General features: G+C 40.7%; 1 protein-coding gene across 1 annotated transcript in view; it reads right to left on the reverse strand.

The window, feature by feature from the left end:
• LOC116323399 (ephrin type-B receptor 2-like) overlaps nt 1-24,350 on the reverse strand; it is a 64,385-nt gene that overhangs the window by 28,905 nt on the left and 11,130 nt on the right. The window contains exons 2-3 of the mRNA XM_039605038.1: nt 11,758-11,822; nt 7,383-8,067 (exon numbers count right to left, since the gene is read on the reverse strand). Of these exons, the coding sequence (XP_039460972.1) occupies nt 7,383-8,067; nt 11,758-11,822 (750 nt within the window). The remainder of the gene's footprint in view (nt 1-7,382; nt 8,068-11,757; nt 11,823-24,350) is intronic.

Genomic DNA, 24,350 nt, shown 5'->3' on the forward strand with positions numbered 1-24,350 from the left:
TAGGTTTTGTTAAATGAATAATGATACTCTGAAATACTCTGAAAATCACATTTTTGACCCCCCCCCCCCATTGGATACTCTATATATATTATCACTGTGACAGTGTTGCAAGTTTACACCCACATATAAGCTACAAGATCTACAAAGCACTGTTTTACTATTTTACTTATTATTACTTTCTTTTAGTTGTGTGAAAGGAACCTGCAAAGTAAGAATTTAATTGTGCTGTGTAACCATTTGTGTTTTGCGGTGTAACTTGTAAGAATCCTTTGAGTGATATGCATGTCTTTACATGCCTTTACATGTCTTTACATGCATAAAAGCAAAAGCAAAGCAAATAATGTTGATCACAAAATCAAATCGATTGAATTCTACTTATCTATTTGACCTGCGTTGAGTTAATGCTGATTTGTAATAATGATCTTGAGAGGAGAGAGACTGATGAAAGAAAAGGCACACCCAGGCCTGAAGATGCGCTCTGTGTTCTGTATTGATATACTCCAACAAGCATCCCCTGGAAATTCAAATCCTCTTGAAGCTAATGAGCAGCGAGATGAGCACTACCTTCTGTAGTGCTCATCTCGCAGGAGACAAAGCAATGAACAACTTATCTCTTCTGCACAAAACCTTTATAGCTGGTATACCTGGTCCTCATCTTTCCCCTTCCTCATCACATCTTCCTGTCTTTGTTGTACATATTTTCACTACATATGAACATTAAATCAAATATGCATATACTTTCTGTCATGTCTTTAGTTTAGATTATGTTATTTTACTTCAACAGGATTTATCATCGTCTCAGTCACATGAATATCCACTCTAACATGACATCTCTTTTCAACTCGGTTACACACAAATATTTTTTCTCGCTTTTTCTCTTTACAGAAAAAAAGACTGACAAACAGAACTCTGTGTTTGTCAGTCCTGGTATTCTCAATGTTCCTTCTCACGCACTCTCACAGCCTCCAAGGCCATCTTTGCACAAATAAGTCACTCCATATGAAATGTCAGTGAGAGACGTGTTAGTAGAATCATTTCATAGTTTTTATTTTCTTATTTGTTATGTTGGTTAAACTTATACCTGATTACATTCTGATCATCATTAAGAATTAACACAGATTATGTCATGGTTCTGGGTCGGTGACCCAGTGTTTTTGATTTTTGTACTCTTATTTTTGATATTATGAATTATGACAGTGTGTTTTGGTTTCCCAGTATTCTGTGCTCCCTCTGTTTTCCATCGTCCCTGCCTGTGTATCCCCTCTAGTGTAGTCAGGTCTCTGTGTTAAGCCCGCGTCTCTGAGTCTGTGTCTTTGCGTGTGTGTTTCCTGTTTTATTTTGAAGGTCTGTGTCTGATCTCAGTGTGTTCAGATTACGCTTCCCTGTCTCGTCAGTCCTGATTTCCCCCAGCTGTGCTCTCCTTCTGTGTCTCATTCCCCTCGTTACTTCCCAGTGTATTTAAACCCGGTGTTTCTCTGAGTCAATGTCGCGTTGTCCCTCTTGCTGTGTGGATCTTCCTGTGGCTCCCTGTGAGTCTTAATTTGTTATTTCCCAGTTTAGTTTAGTTTAGTTTAGTTTAGTTTAGTTTGTATGCTTTTTTTTTTTTTCCCTGCCAGCCAATAGTCTGAGCGCCTGCATTTTGGGTCCTACTCCTGCCTGCCACACTGCACTCCTTGACAGATTAACTATTAGCAAAATCACATATAAATTATTATTCTGTGTTTAACGATTACAACATACTTAATACCATTTCTCTCATTCAGAAATGTATAATGATGATTTCACATTCCTGTTGCCAGCCTCGTACACACAAAGACACTCATCTGCCAAGGCTGAATCATGTTTATACAAACTGAACTGAGGCATTAGAATAATTTTTATTACTTATTTAACATATTAATTGAACTTACACTTTGATTATATTTTTGAAAGATGGCAAAAGCACATAGGCAAACTCTGTTTTTAGCACTCTGTATCACTTTTAACATATAAGGCTCGATATTAAACCCTTTTATCCTTATCTTAATGACCTTATAGTACCATATCACCCTATTAGAGCACTTCGCTCTCGCACTGCAGGCCTACTTGATGTTCCTAAAGTATTTAAAAGTAGAATGGGAGGGAGAGCCTTCAATTTTCAGGCCCCTCTTCTGTGGAACCAGCTTCCAGTTTGGATTCAGGAGACAGTGTCTGTCTCTACTTTCAAGATTAGGCTTCAAACTTTCCTTTTTGCTAAAGCATATAGTTAGGGCTGGACCAGGTGACCCTGAATCCTCCCTTAGTTATGCTGCAATAGACGTAGGCTGCCGGGGGATTCCCATGATGCACTGGGTGTTTCTTCTTCACTCACCTTTCTCACTCACTGTGTGTTAATAGACCTCTCTGCACTGAATCGTATCTGTTATTAATCTCTGTCTCTCTCTTCCACAGCATGTCTTTATCCTGTTTTCCTGCTCTCACCCCAACCGGTGGCAGCAGATAGCAGATGGCCCCGCCCCTCCCTGAGCCTGGTTCTGTCGGAGGTTTCTTCCTGTTAAAAGGGAGTTTTTCCTTCTCACTGTCGCCAAAGTGCTTGCTCATAGGGGGTCATATAATTGTTGGGTTTTTCTCTGTATCTATTATTGTAGGCTCTAACTTACAATATAAAGCGACTGTTGTTGTGATTTGGCGCTGTATAAATAAAATTGAATTGAATTGAATTTTACTTTCTCTCTGTTGTAATGAGAGGTAAAGCAGGGGGACTTTAATCTCTTTCAATCCCACCTCTCTTGACACCCCCTCCCCTGTCCTACTCAGCTGGGCAGGGTATTGTCTGCTTTCCAGACAATGAACGTTGTAGGTTGAAAAGAGCAGAGCACCCTAGTTGTCTTCTTCAGTGTCAATGTAGTGATGCTTTTAACCCATTAACCCATTCCCACCAACAGGTTTTTGGTTTTTATAAACTGCCATAATTCTTGAACAGTGTGAGCAATCTAAAAAATTCTAAATTTTTGGAAACAGCAACTCTGCTCTTTTCAGTGATATTAAAGTTATTATTAGAGTCAGTAATCTCAAGCACCGTGTCACAGCAGTGAAGGCAACGGTTGAGAGCAAGCGAGTGAGTAGACAGACTTATGCTAAAAACGGAAATGTTTTCATGTGTTTTTCCATGCTTGTTCTATATTTTTATTATCATGGTCACGTCAGTCAGACCTGGCTGACGTGACCATGCCTAACTCAGCCAGTCAAGACACTGGCTCGGATTGTGGCCTAGCTGGTGGCAATGATGAATCAGGAGCAGGCGATGTTTCATCGCTGACAGTTGGACTAGCTGCAGGACCAGTCCAAGATGTTGGAGAGGTTGCTAGGGCTGGTTTCTCACTGGCATTGCTGCCAGGATCAGAGGAAGCGGTGGCAGAAGCATGTTGGTCTGATAAGGAGGTGTGTGGGGACATACACAAATATCCTGCAGTACTGCTAAAGATTAAATACAGGTGCACACAGAGTCAAGACGGTGGTTAGGTCCCATCTGACGCATCCCTTAATTCTGGGAACAGATTGGCTGGAATGTGCAGATGTGTTCACAACCAAGGTTGTCTGAAGCTGACTCTGGGGAGGAGGAGACAGCGTCTTCTCTGGAGGCCCCGCCTACTCCAATAATTTACTCCACATAGCGTTGACCTACCTGCATTTTGTGTGGATTAGAGACAGACTCTATTGAGTGAGTTGTGAAACTTGAATGGACGAGCAACACAGCCAGCTGTTGGTCATACAGAGCTGCCAAGAAATTATTTTCAAGGTAGCTCTGTATGACCTCATGGCAGGGGGATATGACAAAACTCTGGAACAGATCATGGCCTAGTTTTATTGGGGGAATGTGCGCCGATAGTGTGCAGCTTTTGAACCAGGCGGCTATTCCAGAAGTGCCTTTGGAAACTCTACACAGGAAAATGGAGAGAGTAATTTTTCCAGAGTTAACATTATTTTCCTCTAAAAGAGTCATTTTCACTCATTTTGGATTGTAATCATTTTGATTGGCTGCCAGAGTTGGAGCAGTAAAACAGAGGAAATTCCATTACTACTACTTTGGTCTTCACTGTCTGTTTGCTTTCTAGAGTCATTTAGTAGCAGATATTGTTGCCACCTTTGTCTTGCTGAGAAGGAGGACTTTCAGACAGAGTTTACAGAGGATTCACCCAAGATAATCATGCGAACTCAAGCACTTCATACTGAACATTGCCAAAAAATGGAGGCAAATCCCTGACTTCCTAATGCGATGGGTGTTAAACAGTCTTGCATTCTAAACTCATTGCAGTACTTCAATACATGTGAACATTTCTCTGTTGATATTATGCACGATATCTTGGAGGGAGTCGCACAATATAAAATGAAACTGATTATGTTACATGCAATAGATCAGTATACAACATCAAAGGAAGTGGACACGAGAATTAAGAGCTTTAATTATGGCTACATGGAACAAAACAACAAATCACCTACAGTGAAGTTGGGAGAGGACTCAAATAACTTGGGGTTAAATGCCATCCAGTCCTGGTGTTTACATCGGCATTTACCACTCATCTTTCGAGACTTAGTTTGTCCAAACGATCAGCACTGGTATTTGCTACTGCTGTTGTTTCAAGTAGTGAATATTGTATTTTCAGCAGTGTTATCAAAAGGTATCACTATTTTCTTGAAACACCTGATCGCCAAACACCACAGGTTATCCAAAAGTTTGTTTCCACACAAGAAGCTGCTACCAAAGCATCACTTCATGATGCATTATCGTACACGTATACTTAAAACAGGACCACTTTTGCATAGCTGGTGCATATGCAATGAAGCAAAGCACAGCTTCTTTAAAAACAATTGAAAAGTTCAAAAACGTAACTAAACGCGTTGGCAACAAAACATCAAAGTCCTATTGCTTTCAGTTGGCAGACATTTAAACCCCAAAAGACTGACCACTGGACCAGGTAACATGCTTTCTTGAAATGCATTGGACTGGGGCTGTGAGATGGCAGAGACTCTTTAGGTACCAATCAACACCAAGGTGTTAAATGTTAGATGGGCAAAACACCATGGAAATATTTATCGTGCAGATTTAGTTGTTTGTATAAAAGTCCATTTTGAAATGCCAGTTTTTCACAAGGTCTACAATGTTGTGAAGGATGAGAGGTTATTGATTACTTTTGCACTGCAAACAGTGTGTCTCAATGAGCATTTCAATGATTTTCAAGTTCTGTGTAAAAGAGACGGACCTCGTGTAATTTATGCCAAAGAGCTTTTCTGTTGTAAAGCATTTGATTTACAGGTGTCATACAGTCGTGGGGATTCCAGTTTTTATATTGTACCACACTGTTTCCTCTGAACAATAAAGGTGGCTGTTAAAATAAAAATATATTTTTCTGATTTATTTATTGTACCTTTAAAACCTTGCGGTGAATGATTGTAATACAATTACATAGTGAGTGAAAAAAAAGTTATTTTTTCTTCTATTAATAATTCTATTCTGAGTAAAATTCTGTTCTATTTAGAATGAAATTATGGTGGAGTTGTTTTTATTTTATAATAAACTGAGTAAATTATCATCATATAGAGTAAAATATTTGCACTAAGTAGAGTATATTTAACTCTGAAAGTATAACTCTGCCATAAGAGTAAATTTTACTCCATTTAGACTGGGACCAAATACTGTCTTTCTTAGAGTAGAATTTTATTCAATTTGAGTAAAATTTACTCAGTGAATTTTACTGTGTACCTTAGATGAAGGTCCCATCTGAGCATATTGGCAATTCCACAAAGACTGACAAGGGCACTTTGTCCTAGTCTGAGGCAATATAGGCAGCTTCTAATTATTTAATGGATTTGTAATTTTTTCTTCCAATTCTAATAAAGGGATTCTTTCTTTATTTTTCTTATGTGAACAGGAATATATTATTTTCTCCCACATTACTACCTTTCCTGCTTCCTAAAGAGCCCAGTATTTTTTAAGTAAATTGCCTACTCCCTTTTGAAAATAATAATGACTAACAATGAAATCTTGTTCTTTAAATAATGATTTATTTAACTTCCCTTCCTAATTAGTGGTGTCACTTTCTTTGTCAGAGAGAAAGACACTGGTGCATGATCACTGATACTGATAGAATGAATCTGTGATGATGAGTGTCTGACAGTCTGGGATATCCATCATAATGGAGCTACAAACCAAAAGTCTACGCAAGAATATGAGTATTGTACAGGTGAAAAAACTTTTAATCCTTACAAGTGTGAACACTAAGCATTTGATAAACGAAAATACTTCATGTATTGTTTAAGAATTTCTGTAGAAGTAGTGGTAAATGGCCTGTATTTATATAGCGCTTTACTAGTCCCTAAGGACCCCAAAGCGCTTTACACATCCAGTCATCCACCCATTCACACACAGGTGACGGCAAGCTACATTGCAGCCACAGCCACCCTGGGGCGCACTGACAGAGGCGAGGCTGCCGGACACTGGCGCCACCGGGCCCTCTGACCACCACCAGTAGGCAACGGGTGAAGTGTCTTGCCCAAGGACACAACGACCGAGACTGCCCAAACCTGGGCTCGAACCGGCAACCTTCCAGTTACAAGGCGAACGCCAAACTCTTGAGCCACGATCGCCCCTAGTGTAGTGTATATATTTTAATCTCAGATTATTGAGCAGTTCAAGCACATTCAGAGTTCAGGTGGGGAACTGTGTAGTTTACATTATCTTACACAGTGTTGCCATGGTGACAATCTGTTGTACAGGTAAAGTACCTTTGTCTGTATATATACATTTGGTTACAGAATGAATGAAAAATGTTGCACTTAAGTTACTTTAAGCTGGTTCATTTCGAGATACACTAATATCATCAATATGCATATAAAACTATTTCTATTTTCTTGCTGCTCTTCATCTGTGAACAGAGCCAGGGTGGGCATGTTGGGCTCAAAATTATATCACAATATTTCAAGAAAAATTGTGGTAGTGACTTCAGTTTGTTTGTTATTTTCTTATTATTATTTGTTTATTTGCTGCTCCTCCTGTCATTATGGAGCACAACTAGCAAGTTCAGCCAAGTTGAGCCATTGGTTTACATTTGGGTTGCAGATCAGCTGCAACTGCATCTTTTGTCTCATGTGTGTGAAACACTCATCTTTCCATCTTTAGCAAGAACAGTTTTCTCACATATTTTGCAATGTATCGTGATTTGCTGGAGCTGTTTGAAGTAGCTCCATTTTAGGTGCTAAAAACACATGACATTGCTATAGCAACGATGTAGTAATTTGACATTTTATATGATGTGAAATTTACATTGGTGTTATTGCGAGCGATATAATATGGCACAGCCGTAGAGGCACATCTCATAAGAACTCATTCACACATTCCTTCTTACCTTTGCAGACTGTACCATTCGCCACAGCCTCGTATCCAGCTTTACACATACAGCGGCCAATAGGTACCGTCCACTCCCCATCCCCATTACAGTACAGCTTGATGGGTACATCCACCTCCTCCCCATTAGGAACACACACTCCTCTGGCTGCCACAAGAGAGGTGCTCTCTGCTCCTGACAGTGTCTCAGGGAAAACAGCTCCATTCTGGATTATATGGGGACATTTCCTGTAGAAGACTCGGACAGCAATGAGTGACATGCAGGCACCATAATCCTGGAAAGCAAGATAGAAGCCATTGTGCGAAACAGGTCCAAAGCTTCGAACTTCACTGTTGATCTTCATGATGCGGCCACCGAGATCGACCTGAGAGAAGCTCTCGTCGGCTGCAATAGTGTCCACTTTCACCCATGGGTTTTCCATCCAGGGTGGGTATAATTTAGTGCCCTTATCCAAGTCAGATTCAAAGAAATAGAGGTTGAAGGTTTCCTTGCAGGAGCCAGGGACATTGGGTATGGAACTACAGTCCCGTACTGAAAATTTCATCTGGACATGGATACGCTGAGCACCACGGCGACGGATGTATTTGGTCCGGACCCAGTTGTTTTGGCTGCTATTAAAGATATTGCACACCTGGTATGTTCGGATGGTGTTCATATTTTCATCGTATCCACTAACTTCTTCCCACTAGAAGAGAGCCAAGAAACAGAGCTACTGATAAAGTGACAAACATGCAAGCACTAAAACATTGAAGTCAACTTGGAACAATCCAAAAGCAGAAGAAGCTAGTGGAGTCAGCCAGTACTGCTGATACCAAGACAGAAACTTTTAACCCACAAAGGCAGCTTATAGAGGGGAGAGCAGTCACTTACAAGTCACTCATCAGAAGTTTGCAACCCATTTTAATCACCACTAAATCCCTGTGATTTTTATTTTCCATAATAAGTAGTTAATAGAGTAAAACATACTTTTCAGCTTTTCATATATTTTAAAGCTGGGATTTTTGAAGATCTGGAAATCAAATGCCCCCATCTGTATGGCACATTGGGTCAACTTCTATTCTTTAAATTTGCTTAAATAACATAGATGTGACAGTCAACAGATAAAGGTTCAGACATTTTCTCACAGGGCTTGTTTGAGTTATATTTTTTCATTTCCAGAAAAAATAAATTATTAAACACAATTGAGTATCAGCTACATACTGAGTTTGGAGGACAGAAACAAAGTATTGATCCAGCCATGTTAGCACTGATCTGATACCAATACCAGCATTTCCTTCTTTCACCCCAACCGGTCGCAGCAGATGGCCGCCCCTCCCTGAGCCTGGTTCTGCCGGAGGTTTCTTCCTGTTAAAAGGGAGTTTTTCCTTCCCACTGTCGCCAAAGTGCTTGCTCATAGGGGGTCATATGATTGTTGGGTTTTTCTCTGTATTTATTATTGTGCTATCTACTGTACAATATAAAGCGCCTTGAGGCGACTTTTGTTGTGATTTGGCGCTATATAAATAAAATTGAATTGAATTGAATTGAATTAGTATTTATACTATCAATATTTGGATGTAGCAAGCCAGGTGACTTAAAGGAAATTCTACAACTTTTAAAGCTTGGTTTAGAAATTTTTTGGACAGTGAAAAAGTATTTCCCCCCCTTCCTGATCTCATAGTTTGCATATTCTTCACACTTAAAAGTTTCAGGTCATCAAACATCAAATAGATTTAATAAAGATGCAGTTTTAAAGATTGTGCAGTAATGCTGGTATCACTGGATACCAGCACAAGAATCTACTTTATTGATAAACATGGAGTATTACTTCTATAGAGTGTGCTGAACTTGATTCTTCAGAAAGCTGATTCTGGATCAATGGCATATGTTTGACCCCCAGATTAAAGTAAAAAATAAGACTTGTAGACTTGTAAGTATGACTTTCCAGTGGGCCACCATGTATATATTTTCCAGGTGCTCTCATTTAATGTTTTTTTTTGTTTATTTTCATGACTGTTTACATTGTAGATTCTCACAGAAGGCATCAAAACTATGAATAAACACAAAACTATGAATAAACACATATGAAATTATTTAGTAAACAAAAACTGTGAAACAACTCAAAACATGTTTTATATTTTAGATTCTCCTAAATATCCCCCCTTTGCTTTGATTAGTGCTTTGCACATTGGCATTCTCTCCATGAGCTTCATGAGGTCGACACCTGAAATGGTCTCCAACAGTCTTGAAGGAGTTCCCAGAGATGCTGAGCACTTGTTGGCCCCTTTGTCTTCACTCTGCGCTCCATCTCATCCCAAACCATCTCCACTGGGTTTAGGTCAGGTGACTGTGGAGGCCAGGCCATCTGGTGCAGCACTCCATCACTCTCCTTCTTGGTCAGATAGCCCTGACACAGCCTGGAGGTGTGTTTGGGGTCATTGTCCTGTTGAAAAATCAATGACGGTCCAACTAAATGCAAACCGGATGGAATGACATGTCACTGCAGGATGCTGTGGTAGCCATGATGGTTCAGTGTGCCTTCAATTTTGAATAAATCCCCAACAGTGTCACCAGGAAAGCCCCCCCCCCCCCCACACCATCACACCTCCTCCTCCATGCTTCATGGTAGAAACCATGCATGTAGACACCATCAGTTCATGTTTTTTGTGTTGCACAAAGACACGACATGTGGAACCAAACATCTCAAATTTGGACTCATCAGACCAAAGCGCAGATTTCCACTGGTCTAATGTCCATTCCTTGTGTTTCTTGCCCCAAACAAATCTCTTCTTTTTGTTGCTTTTCCTCAGTCGTGGTTTCTTAGCAGCTATTTGACCATAAAGGCCTGATTCACACAGTCTGCTCTGAACAGCTGATGTAGAGATGTGTCTGCTACTGGAGCTCTGTGTGGCATCTATCTGGGCTCTAATCTGAGGTGCTGTGAACTTGTGATTTCTGAGGCTGGTGATTCAGATGAATTTATCCTCAGCAGCAGAGGGGACTCTTGGTCTTCCTTTCCTGGGGTGGTCGAGACAGTTTCAGTGTAGCACTTCTAATGGGAAGAAGTGCAGTTTTTGCAACAGCACTTGGGGACACAATCAAAGTTTTTTAGCAGTTTTCCAGACTGACTGACCTTCAGTTCTTACAGTAATGATGGACTGTTGTTTCTCTTTACTTAGCTGATTGGTTCTTGCCATAATATGAATTCTAACAGTTGTCAAATATGGCTGTCAGCTGTGTACCAACCTGACTTCTGCACAACGCAACTAATGGTTCCAGCCCCATTAAGAGTGCAACAAAAGAACCCTGATAGGCACACCTATGAAGTGAAACCATTTCAGGTGACTACATCATGAAGCTCACTGAGAGAAGGCCGAGGGTTTGCAGCACTGTCAACAAAGCAAAGGGCGGCTACTTTGTAATATAATATACTCTGTAATATAAAACATATTTAGAGTTATTTACCAGTTTTTTCTTTGCTATATAATTTCATATATCTTGCTTCATATATTTCATGTCTTCAGTTTGCCTCCACATTGTAGAAAGTAGTGGTGCAGTGGATCACGGTTGATCCGTAATGCGAACCGATCCCACTCCACGGTTTGGGATGCACGTGATCCAAAGATTCGAAAAAGAAGGAAAAAAAGTATGTGTATGGTGCACGTGGTCAGTCTGTCAAGCGATAGTTATGGCCAGCGCTAGCGGTCCAAGTGGAGGAGCAGAGGAGTTTGCGGCATTTAAGCAGCCCTTTGCTCCCCAATCCGACCGGGCTAAAGCTATTACAAAAGCTACTGGGGTGTTTAGCTGCAGGCGGGAGGCCGTATTCCCTTGTGCAAAACAAGGGGTTTAAACTATGATGAACGTGCTTGAGCCCCGCTATGATATCCCGTTGCACGTCCACTTCAGTGACAAGATCGGACCCAGGCATGTATGAGCAGGAAAAGTTTAAAGTTATGGCTGAACTGTCCCAGGCATCTTCTGTTGCCCAACTACAAATGGGTGGACCTCCAGGTCAACGGAAAGCTACGTGACCGTGACAGCTCATTATATCACAGCGGAGTGGTAGATACAAAGCCCTGTACTGCCCTATATTGCACCTTAATTTGTTTTTATATAATTGCGTGGAATGAGTCTTGAGTTGAATGTTTTTAATAGGCAAAAAATACTTAAATAAGTTAATAAGTAAATGTTCAAATTTTGTCTTTTTTTCTTTTTTTGCTGATCCGAAAATTGATCCGATCCGTGACTTAAAACCGTGATCCAATCCAAACCGTGAGATTTTTGATCCGTTGCACCACTAGTAGAAAGTAGTAAAAATAAAGAAAAACCATTAAATGACAAGGTGTGTCCAAACTTTTGACTACATTGTTCCTAGTGTGTTGATTTTTCTACTCACCCCTTGAGATGGGTAGGTGGTCCAGCCCAGTTCTGCTGTTGCTGTTGTTGAATCCATTAGTACCTCTGGAGATAATCAAAACCAAAAAGGCTGGCATAAGAATTAGAACTACGTTACACTGCACTAAAAACTGTGTGTATTGAGCTCTGTTCACACTGGAAATGATTTGCAGCGATGTAGTGACCATAGACCATAAAAAGTGAATGACATTCAGTGACTTCAAATGACAAACAGTAAAATAACTGAAGTGGATGGCCTACAAAATAAAGAACCACCAGTGAGACACAGAGCACTTATTACTGATATATTCTGGTAGTTAATACATCAGAGGTTTAAACCAGAGCCTGGAATGTCACCTAGTGATCAGATGTTAGCTTCAAACCAGTGTGAAACAACCAAAGTACTTCCAAAGTACTTTCCCTGTGTTCCACGTTACTCATTTTGTTCCTCTTGTCTCTGTGTTCCATGTTCACTCTCTGTCTCCCAAGTCAGTCATGCACCCATGTCAGTTTCTCCCACAATCTCAGTATTCAGCTCGTGTGTCTTCGTCTTCCGTATTTGTCTTGCTTACTGATTTATTTTGATCGTTCCGTGTCCTGTGTTACAGTGTTACAGTTTTGCTTCCTCCCTGTCTTTTTTATGTCAGATTAGGTCCAGTTGTGTTTCCCTCCTGTCCTCCCTCGTTACTGTCTGTGTATATATTGTGTTAGTTTCCCTTTGTTTGTTGTTGGGTCATCTGTTTGTCATGCGTCAAGCTCAGTTATCCCACGTTTAACTGTCTTTGTCCATATTTATGTTTTATGTCTCAGCTCATCACGTTTTCAGGTTTTAGTTGTTTCCCCATTTTTTTAGGTTAGTCTTTGTTTACCTTTTCTTTTCTTTTCTTTGCACTGTGTTTAGCCGTCAATAAATGTAATAAGGATTATTATAATAAAATGCCAGAGGATAAAAAGAATAACACTAAAGGTACATGGACTATTAGAAATAAACAAACCAAAGCTAATTACCCAGACTTTTTCAGAGAAAAAATATGGTTATTACAAATAGGAATGAGGTGGTTAACAGATAATGATAACAGGTAATGATTTCATTGTCAGTGTGGGTCCAAATCTGGCAAAGGAAATTAAAAAAATACCCTGCTTGAGGAGAACAGTGTGGGTGAGGACTGTGGACCAGAAAATCCTAATTCAGTCCAACTGGAAGTTGTAGAAGAAAGTTAATAATTATTTATTATTAACTAGAAATAGTTAATAAATGTAAACAGGCAGCGATGACATTGATTTGACTAGTTGACTATAGTAAAAAAAAGTAATTGATGGAATTATGTCCCTACTATATGTAATTTATCATTCAGAACAGTTACGTTCACAGACAAAATAAAAAATATCCAAAGTTATGGATATTTAGAGAAATATTACAGAAAGTTGGTGACAAGAATAATTTTACTCATTACAGGTTGGTCTCCTTACTTTCACAGTTCTCTAAGTTAATATTTGTTGCAAGGCTTGTAAAGTTCATTAAGAATGATAATATTTTAATGGAGAGTCAGTATAGAGCATGGGTGTCAAACTCCAGTCCTCGAGGGCCGGTGTCTTTTACATGTGTCCCTGCTGCAACAGACCTGAATAAAATTAGTAGGTTACTGACAAAGGCAGTGGACTTCCTGCTATTTTAGTTGGGGATTCCTGATATAGATAATAAAAAAGTATAGAGTGGGGATATTTATTGACCTGAAAAAGGCATTGGATACAATTGGCTACAAAATATTGTTACAAATATGGAAAGATATGGTGTGAGCGGGGTAGAAAACAACTGGTTAAAAAGTCATCTTGGATAGACAGCAATTCATACAAATCGGACACTCAAAATCTGCGTGCTTGAATATTATCTGTGGTGTCCCGAAACATTCAGTATTGGGTCCCAAACTGTTTACTATGTATATCAATGACATCTGTAAAGTGACAAACATGCTGAGGTTTGTTGTTTTTGCAGATGAGACAATGAATGTTGGTTTGATAAAAAAAATAAGCTTATCCAAAACCAAATTTATGTTGTTTGGAAATCAAGAAATTGTGAAATGCGGAATCAGAAATCGATAAGGTATCCACTGAAAGAGTATTTGAAAACAGATTTCTTGGTTTAATTTTGGACCACAAGCTCTGTTGGAAACCATATAACAAACACCTAACATAACAAGATGTAACAAGATGGCAAAAACCATGGGGATTTTCAGAAAATCAAGGCACATCCTAAACAATAAAACATTCCACACACTTTACTGCAAACTCTTACTGCCATATTTAAATTACTGTGCTTAATTCTGGGGTAACAATTAGAAGAGTTCTCTTCAAAGATATGCACAATGCATAATGTTTGGTATTGCGAACACACCAATAATCTATTTTTAAACACACAAGTTATGAAATTCATGGATTTGGTACAATATAAAACTACACAGATGATGTTCAAAACAAGTAATAAAATGCTTCCAAATAATATTCAAAATTTGTTTCAGAACAGAGAGGGAAAATACGACCTGAGAGGACAATGCAATTTAAAGATTAAAAGCATGTGCATAACAGTTTGTGGAGTAACTTTGTGGAATGGTTTAGATGGGAAATTAAAGTTTAAATATTGCACAATTTAAGAATAAATACAAGCCACACATATTTGATAGGTATAAAAATAAAAAAATTCAGATTAATTATGTATAACTTATTTTACCTGCTGCTATTTTATAGCTGTACTATTGCATAGAATGAGAATATTAATATGTTGGTGATATGAGACAGTATTTGTCTATAGACAGATGTAAGTGTATGTGTTTGTATGCATGTATGCATGACCATTTTGGTTACAAAATTGTAGTTAAACTTAGGGGCAGGACTGGATAAGCCACTGCCTCTTCCTTTCATACACCTTCTGTTTTTGCTTTATGGATCATTGTGTTGGAAATTTCTTATGTTTTCCATTTCCTGTTTGTTTTGTTGAAAATTTAATTGTTCGAAAGAAAAGAAAAAGAAAGAAAAGAAGAATAAGTCTTGTATTTGTCCAGCGTCATATTAAAATGTAAGCACCCAGTGTTGCATTCAAATGTCCCATTTTCTGGCTGCTCGCTTTCTATTAGTATCAGCAGTGATTAATGAGGAGTTGGGAAGAAGTGACAAGCCAGGTGTCACAGCCGCGGCTAAATAGGAAGAATAGAGGCCATGAGTGCTGACCTGCAATCAATTCCCACAGACTCAGCCAAGAAGGGTGGAGAAGAGTAAAAGCCCCTTTTCCATTAGTAGAGCCTCGGATCGACTCGCCACGACTCAACTCGGATCAAGAGGTTTTCCATTATAATCGAGTATGACCTGTGGTTGTCTTTATAGCAACGTGACCAAGCATCCTGTGACGTAATTATTATGTGACATGAACAGCACAACAAAGGTGGACGTCGAGGCCACGATATACCTGCTGCTCGGTGGCTTTTCGTCAGGCTCAGGGACCACTGAGTTGTTTATTGCAGCCTTTTCCTTCTTTTTTTTTTCTCCTGGGTGAGCAGGTACTATTTTAGTACCTGGTACTAAAATGCAGGGGTGGGGAACTCCAGGCCTCACGGGCTGGTGTCCTGCAGATTTTAGATCTCACCCTGGGTCAACACACCTGAATCAAATGATTAGTTCATTACCAGGCCTCTGAAGAACTTCAAGACATGTTGAGGAGGTAATGTAGCCATTTAAATCAGCTGTGTTAGATCAAGAACACATCTAAAACCTGTAGGACACTGGCCCTTGAGTTCCCCCATCCCTGACCTAATGGAAAACCCTGTAAACTGTCATGAACCGTGGAGAGTCGATCCAAATAGTTACTAATAGAAAACTGCTTTAAGCTCTGGCTGTATCTCTGTGTCGCACCACTGACACAACCTGCAATCTTATAGACACGCACATTTGCCATATGTTACCCGATATTGGTATAAGCAAAACATTCAAAAGCTGCTGAAATTTAAATTTAAAGTTGCACAAATTTGTATTCTCTGAACAACTTCAAAAGACTGTTATTACTCAGTAATAAATTTGAATTGTAACAAAGCTATAGTTCCCTTAAGCTCTAGGCAGCCTCATTGTCTTTTTATATAGTTTTTACACTAGCGTATTAGGATCACCATAGCTAAAATAATAATAACTGTTAAAAGTATGAAAATAAGAGAAAAGATTAGACTACTTCATCTATAGTGGCTCTTTAAATTTGCCATTGTATCTCCTGCTTGAATCAAATTGTGTCAGTCTGACAGCCTCTTTTATAACTGGTAAAGCTTCTTTCAAAATTAGAGAGAAAGAAGTCATGATTTAACATGTTTGTTAATTGTGAAGAGCAGTGCAGCAGTAGAGCATTTAAAATACAGGCTAGCATGGGCTGGAGCTACTGATGGGAGATAGACAGGGGAAACGGGGACATCATGGGTTTGTGAGGGTGGGGGTGTATTAGTATATGTTGCCCTCATTTCGTGACTAGACACTCACCATCGCAGCTCAGTCTCAGCAGCTTGAATGCAAATAAGTGACTACAATATGCTGGAAGTACTGCATATTCAATCTAGTTACATCCTGTTTAAATTAGAACGAAGGGTAACTAATTGTTTTCTCTGAGATGTATAATCTCTGTGAATTACTCTTATTAATGGCAAATTTTTGTTTCACTAAACCCTTGCTGTGATGCACCTTCTTAATATTTATTGTAGAATGCACTGTCTTTCTGTACAATAATGGCTCTCTGCCTTTCCACTGTCTCCATCTGGCACTGCAATTCTGCAGCACATATATAGAGAGATCTCTTGTTCTGCCTTTGCTTCATGAATCAATGAAAAGTAGGGCAAAGAGGAGGAGAGAGTGGGCCAACTAAGTCCAGCAAAAATAATCATTGTAGGCTTCACAACACTCTGCATGCCATGCTGGATTAAACCCACAGGGATACCTCAATAAAATTCACTTTGCTTTATGTCCCAGCACTGCCTGCCATGCTGCTTACCAGCTTTCATACTCAAATTCCTAATTTCTGGGAAATGTGTATCTATATATATTAAATTTTAATTAGGGCATACAACTGGTAAAAGATATATTATTGGTATAAGAGGGTGGCATCACAGTGGCAGATATCCAAAAAGAGGGTCTCCAGTACGAAGAGTTGGACAGCACCAGGCCCTGACACGATTCACGCCTACTGGCTGAAAAAGCTGACTGCACTCCACAAATGTCTGGCAGTACAAATCAACCAGCTGCTAGCTGATGAGAGACACCCAGAATAGCTACCAAGGAGATGCTCTGTCCCCACTGCTGTTCTGCATAGGCCTGAACCTCCTCAGTCAGACCACTGACAAGACTGGCTATGGATACCAATTACGGAATGGAGCAATGTAGAGGAGGTGGTGTCAGCCACCTCCTCTACATGGATCCCATGTAGATGTCATCTACATGGATGACATCAAGCTGTATGCCAAGAGTGAATGAGACATCGATTCACTGACCCACACCATCAGGATAAACAGCAATGACATCGGAATGTCGTTCGGACTGGAGAAGTGTAGTCGGATGGTAACAAAGAGAGAGAATGTAGTCAGAACTGAGGGGATCGAACTACCAGACGGTAACATTGCAGACATCAAGGACAGCTACAAGTACCTGGGGATCCCACAGGCAAATCGGAACCACCAAGAGGCCACAAGAAAAGCTGTAACCACCAAGTACCTGCAGAGGGTCAGACAAGTCCTGAGGAGACAGCTGAAGGGTAAGAACACGATTCGGGCTATCAACACCTACGCCCTGCCCGTGATCAGGTACCCTGCTGGGATAATAAGCTGGCCGAAGAGGAGATAGAAGCCACTTACATCAAGACAAGGAAACTCCTGACCATGCATGGAGGGTTTCACCCCAAGTCCAATACCCTAAGGCTGTACGCTAAGTGGAAGGAAGGAGGCCAGGAACTAGTTCTGCCAGAGGTTTCTTCCTGTTAAAAGGGAGTTTTTCCTTCCCACTCTCGCCTAAGTGCTTGCTCATAGGCGGTCATATGATTGTTGGGTTTTTCTCTGTACCTATGAAGCGCCTTGAGGCGACTTTTGTTGTGATTTGGCGCTATATAAATAAAATTGAATTGAATTGAACTGAATTGAATAGTGAGCATCAGTAGTACAGTCCAGGATGAGGCAGGGAACATCCACAAATACATCAGGAGGATGGCCGCAACCGACCGCATGCTCAGTGAATACCTCAGGCAGCAGAAACCCAAGAAGTGGGGGAACCAACATGAAAGGCCAGACCACTCCATGGTATGTACCAGTGACAAGAAGTGGTAACATCCAGAAGTCCTACCAGTGGCTGGACAAAGCTGCACTGAAAGACAGCACAGAGGCACTAATCATGGCAGCACAGGAACAAGCTCTGAGCACAAGATCCATCGAGGCTGGAGTCTATCACACCAGGCAAGACCCCAGGTGCAGGCTGTGTAAAGATGCCCCTGAGATAATCCAGCACATAACAGCAGGGTGCAAGATGCTAGCAGGCAGGACATACATGGAACGCCATAACCAAGTGGCCGCATAATATAGAGAAACATCTTTGCCGTTTATGGCCTGGAATTCCCTAGGTTAAAATGGGAGACGCACCCTAGGGTGGTGGAGAATGACAGAGCTAAGATCCTGTGGGACTTCCAAGAAAATGGTGGTGGCAACCAACCGGACAAAGTGGTGGTGGACAAGCAAAAGAAGACAGCCATAGTAATAGAAGTAGCAATACCGAATGACAGCAACATTAGGAAAAAAGAAGCATCAAGGGCTCAGCCTGCACCTGGGGTCTTGCCTGGTATGACAGACCCCAGCCTCTATGGATCTTGTGCTCAGAGCTTGTTCCTGTGCTGCCACGTGTGTGGCTCCAGCAGATCCCAGCAACAACATTTAAGATCTCTGTCCAGAAGAGCGCAGTCCTAGGATCAGCTAAAATATTGCACAGGACCCTCAAGCTCCCAGGCCTCTGGTAGAGGACCCAAGCTTGAAGGACTTTTTTTAAGAAGAAGACTTTGGTATTGGTATAAGAGAGAGGCAAAAATGGCATCCATAGGACAGTTCCAACACTGCTGACCAAAAACAACACTCATCTCATCCCAACTCATCCCAACAACAAGACTCATCTCACATTAGCCAAAAAAAACAAACATCTTGATGATCCCAAGACCCCAAGAATACTCTATGGATGGATGTGACAAAAGCTGAAATTATTGGAAGGTTTGAGTCCTGTGACATCTGGTGTAAAACTAACACAGCATTTCATAAAAAGAATGTCATACCAACAGTCAAACATGGCAGTGTTAGTGTGATCATCTGGGGCTGCTTTGCTGCTTCAGGACCTGGATGACTTACCATAATTGATGGAACCATGAAATCTGCTCTCTACCAGAACATTCTCAAGCAGAATTTCCAGCCATCAGTTCATGCCCTGAAGCTCAAGTGTGCTTGAATTGTGCAGCAGGATAGTGATCTTAAAAACACCAGCAGGTTCACCTCTTCATGTCTTAGAAAATTAAAATAAAATCCCCAAACTTTTTGGAGCCCAATTGAAATGCTTTGGCACGAAGTTACAGAGAGTGTTCATGCTTGAAAACTCTCCAGTGCGGCTGAATTAAAAATAATTGTCTTGGCTTTCAAGATGGTATTGCATTGTGGATCACAATCTGATGGTGCTTTTCTATGTTCATAATTAGTTCATTAGTTATTAGTTTTGAAAAGATCCCCAAAACCACTGGCTGAAATGGAGCTCCAAACCAGTACACCGCCTCCACTGTGTTTTACTGATGGCTGTAGATACTCACTGTTGAGCTTCTTGCCTGACCTCCTCCTCCAATGATTTGAACAACAAATTTGAAATTTGGATTTATCACTCCATTAGATGAGATGCCTCTTGCTCATGTTCCATGTGCTAGTGGTTTCCCAGTTTAGTTTTCTGTTAGTGAAAGTTGCCTTTTGTTTTGTATTTTTGTATGCTAAATGGCTTGCTTTTGTTAAGATTAGTCTAGTCTCCAAGTGTCTGCATTTGGGTCCTCTTTACAAAACGTCATCTGCGGCATCAGTCATCAGTTCTCTAAGCCCTGTCTCCAAAACTACAAACAAGGTACGCTAAACGAAGCTCAGGAGTAACTAAAGATGTGATACACTGAGCAGGAGAACCGCAGGCTATACTGCTAGTGATACAATAACTGAATAGTAAGACTATAATTTGCTGGTGGTTCAAGAAAATTGTGCTCTGATAAAGCACATGAAGGTTACAGTAGGAAAATCACAATTAATTTTGAAATTAATTGAGCTACACAGATTAAGCTACACAAATCACCACTGTGCATGGTAACAGGAACAGAAAGCGATACAATACCACAGTGAGAGCAAACACCAAGTACCTACAATAACCCATTTACTCCACTGATAGTGTTAGCAGAGATATGAAAATGCGCAGGAAAATCTGACGTGTATGGCAAACTTCACCGACGATACTTAGGGAGGAATGAACACACATCAGCCTTCGGCCATTTTGGATGAATGCACACGCCCCCTAGAGAGCACCAACTTTTTTAACAGCCACACACATGTAAATCACACATCAAACATAAATAAATCCTTTGGCTGTTTCCACAATTGAGAGCATTTTCTCTCCTCATGTCAACACCCCCACTTGCTCTCATATTATGATGCTCTTAAGTAACAAAAGAAAACACATATAGGGTTTCTTCCTCGGTACTGTGTACATGTCCGTATACCATGTTAATGTCCAAACATAAACTTCTCAAACTTGAACAACTTAACTTGCAGGTTTTGTCATTACATCTGCTACCATCTCTTCTGTTGAACAATAATCCAGAATTATTTTTCCTTCACTCACAGTTGACCTCACAAAGTGGTACTTTATGTCAACATGTTTACATCTGTCTCATCACAGGATTCTTCGCCAACGCAACTGCACCCTGATTATCTTCATAAACCTTTGGCGGTGCATATTTTCCATCGATACCTTGTAACAGTTGCATTAGGTACAAAACCTCTTGTAGGGTTGCAGCTAAAGCCATGTACTCAGCTTCACAGGTAGATAATGCAACAGTAGGTTGCCTTTTGGTTTTCCATGAAATTAAAGGACCATCTACAGACAAGCTTATGCAATAACCAGTTGTACTCCGTCTGTCTGTTACATCAGCTGCCCAATCAGCATCACTGTATGCCCACAACCTCAGTTCTTTGTTGTCACATTTCCTGTAACACAGTTCTTTCTCGGTTGTCCCTTTCAGATATCTCAGTACATGTTTTACTGTAGTCCATTGGTCTTCAGTTGGCTCAGTAAAGTACTGTGAAAGTTTACTGACTATAAAACTCAAGTCTGGTCTTGTGCATGTAGCCAAATAGATCAGACTACCAACTGCCTCTCTGTACCTTTTGACATCACTCATCTTTTCTGCATCATCAGCATAGTTCAGTTTTTGCTCACAAGGTGTCAGTCTTTCTTTACAATCCTGCATGTTGAATCTTTGAAGTATTTTTTCCACATATTGTTTTTGTGAAATTTTTACACAGTTGTCACTCTGGTCAAAATCTATACCAATGAAATGTCTCAGTTTACCCAAATCCTTCATTTTGAATTTTGCTGCAACCATTTTCTTCACAACAGTTAGTTCACTTTCGTCACTAGCAGCAATGATCAGGTCATCTACCCATATTATCAGAATCACCTTCTTATTTTCTGTCATCTTTGTGTAAACACAATGGTCAGCAGTATTTTGCACAAAGTTGTTCTCACTCAGATATTCATGCAACAACTTATTCCAATTTCGACCTGATTGTTTTAGCCCATATAGCGACTTTTTCAACTTTCACACCCATTTTTCATTTGTGTCGGATTTCACCTCATAACCCTCAGGTTGTTCCATGAATACCTCACAATCTATTGGTGCGTGAAGATAGGCAGCTTTAACATCCATCTGATGTAAAAGCATGTTTTCTTGTGCTGCCTTTTGCATCAACACTCTAATACTAGTGAGGTTAGCAGTAGGGGAAAATGTTTCTTCATAATCCACACCTATCTTCTGACTGTATCCATTGTTTTTGACTGCATACACCCATCTACCCCCCACTGTCTTCTTACCCTCAGGCAAAGTGGTTAAGGTAAATGTGTCATTTTCTCTTAGTGATTTCATCTCCTCATCCATTGCACTGACCCATCTCTCTGAGTTAGATGAAATTATTGCTTCCTTGAATGTTTGGGGTATGTTACACATTGCTCTGTAACAATAATCCATGTTTGTGAGTACTTGATCACAATCCTCCTTGTCAGTAACATATTCACTTAAATACCCAGGCCTTTTTCTCACTCTGGAAGGGTACCTTACAGCCTTGCAGTCGAATTCATTCTCCTGTGACTGGCTGCTCATCTCAGACATGCTTACTGGGATCTATTCCAGAGTATCTATGTGGTCTGTACTCAAATCAGTGTTTTCTCTGGTCTTGGTGGACCTGTATTGTGTCTCAAAGTCACCCTCATCATCTGGCACCATGTCAGTCTGTGTTTGTCTTTCTACTCTTGTTTTGGTCTCAAACTTCACCAGTCTATGCTTCTGTACTTTCCCACTGTCTGGGTAGTAGACCATATAAGTTGGACTGTTCTTGTCATATCCAACAAAAATTCCTTTCTCACACCTTGAGTCTAGTTTTCTCTTGTTCTGCCTGTAGGCATAACACACTGACCCAAATGTCTGCATCCTGGAAAGGTTTGGCCTTCTTCCTGTCAGCATTAAATATGGTGTCTGTCCTGTGCGTCTGTTAAAGCATCTGTTCCTCACTACAGCTGCTGTTTGCACTGCGTAAGTCCACAACTCTTTAGGTAACTCTTTCTCTATTGCCATACTCCTGGCCATATCAAAAAGTGTGCACCAATTACGTTCAGTAGTACCATTTTGGTGTGGTGATTATGGTGCTGAGGTCTCATGCCTGATTCCATTTTTGCTAAGGAGTGCCTGATACTCATTTCCCATAAACTCTGTTCCATCGTCAGACCTGATACATTTAACCTGCCCATATGGGGCTGTATCAGCCAAAAGCTTCTGTGTTGCTTTTGCTGTGTCACTCTTATTTTTCAGAAAATACACAAACACTGCACTGGAATAGTCATCGGTGAATGACAGTGCAAATCTATATCCATCTCTGGACTCTGGGTCTACTGGTCCAGCTAGATCTGTGTGTACCAGCTCTAAGACAGTTTTGGCTCGTGCATCAGGGTCCCTGTTTCTAGTCTGAACGAACTTTCCCTATGTGCACACTTCACAATGCAAGACAGATTTATCTGTTTTCCCTTTCATTGCCATACCATCAACAACACCCTGTAATTTCTGAATGTCATCATAATTACAGTGCCCAAGAATTTCATGCCATGTTTGCATGTCATAGCAACCCTTACACTGGTCTTAACCTTCAGTGTCTACTGTTTGCAGGTAATACAGTCTGTCGTATTCAGATATTGGGAACCTTGTGCAGTCTTTGTGTCGCAGAGTGTCTTTTCCTTGCTTGAAGATCACAGTCGCTCCATTGGAGGTAGCTGCTTTCACAGAGAAGATGTCTTGTGGATATGAGGGGATGTACAGTGCCTGTTTCAAGGTTGTTTTGTGGCACTGCCCCCTGCTGTCCATCAAGCAAAACTCTGCCTCCCCTCTTTGCTCTGCAACTCGTATCACATAGTCATTCACACTGCCGTCAGCCAACTGTACGTAGTGTGTCTTGGGCTGGAAGCTGTCGTCGAATTTTCTGAACTTCGTTATATCTGTAACAATATGTGAAGTTGCCCCTGTGTCCATCATCAGACCCATTTTGTTGACGCCATGCTCTGACTGGAACTCTGCATCCTCGCTGCTTATCCGGAATCCATAGTCTTTGCTGCTCAACTCCTCGGAAACTTTTCGTGCGTTGTCCTGCCACCGTTTCCGTCTGCAGGTTGAGTCCCGATGGGTGGTGCTTTTACACTCGTTACACCACTGCTTGCACTGACACGTCCTGGCTTTGTGTCCCTTTAGTCCGCATCTGAAACACACTATGTCTGCGTTGCCGGCTCCCCGGTCATTCGAATTTTCAAAAGTGGGTTTGTCGCTCGGTTGTGCACGTGCTTTCATGACATTGTCATCTGACGCTGCAGCGCACATTTTCTCTATCTTCATAGCTTCGTAGTTTAGTTTTAAATTCAGCAAAAGTCACTTCAACTTCGCTTTGTGTGACATGGATAGCAAACGGTTTGAATGATTCTGGCAGTCCCTTCAAAACCATTGCTACCAATAGCCCATCACTCAATGTTTCTCCAGCATTTCTCAGGGCTGTGATTGTTGTCTCTGCTCGTATCACATAGTCATTCACACTCTCACTGCTGGACTTTTGGAGCGAAGTCAGTTCTGTATACAGGCTAATTATACGAGGCTTCCCTTTACCCCCATAATAGTTTCTTAGAATCCCCAGCGCCTTCCGCCCATCATCCGCTGCTTCTCGCATAACAAGAGACAAACTTTTGTCATCCAGAACCTGGATCAGCTCCGCGTAGGCCTCT

The sequence above is a fragment of the Oreochromis aureus genome, linkage group 20 (assembly GCF_013358895.1).
Source record: "Oreochromis aureus strain Israel breed Guangdong linkage group 20, ZZ_aureus, whole genome shotgun sequence".
NCBI classification, from domain to species: domain Eukaryota; kingdom Metazoa; phylum Chordata; class Actinopteri; order Cichliformes; family Cichlidae; genus Oreochromis; species Oreochromis aureus.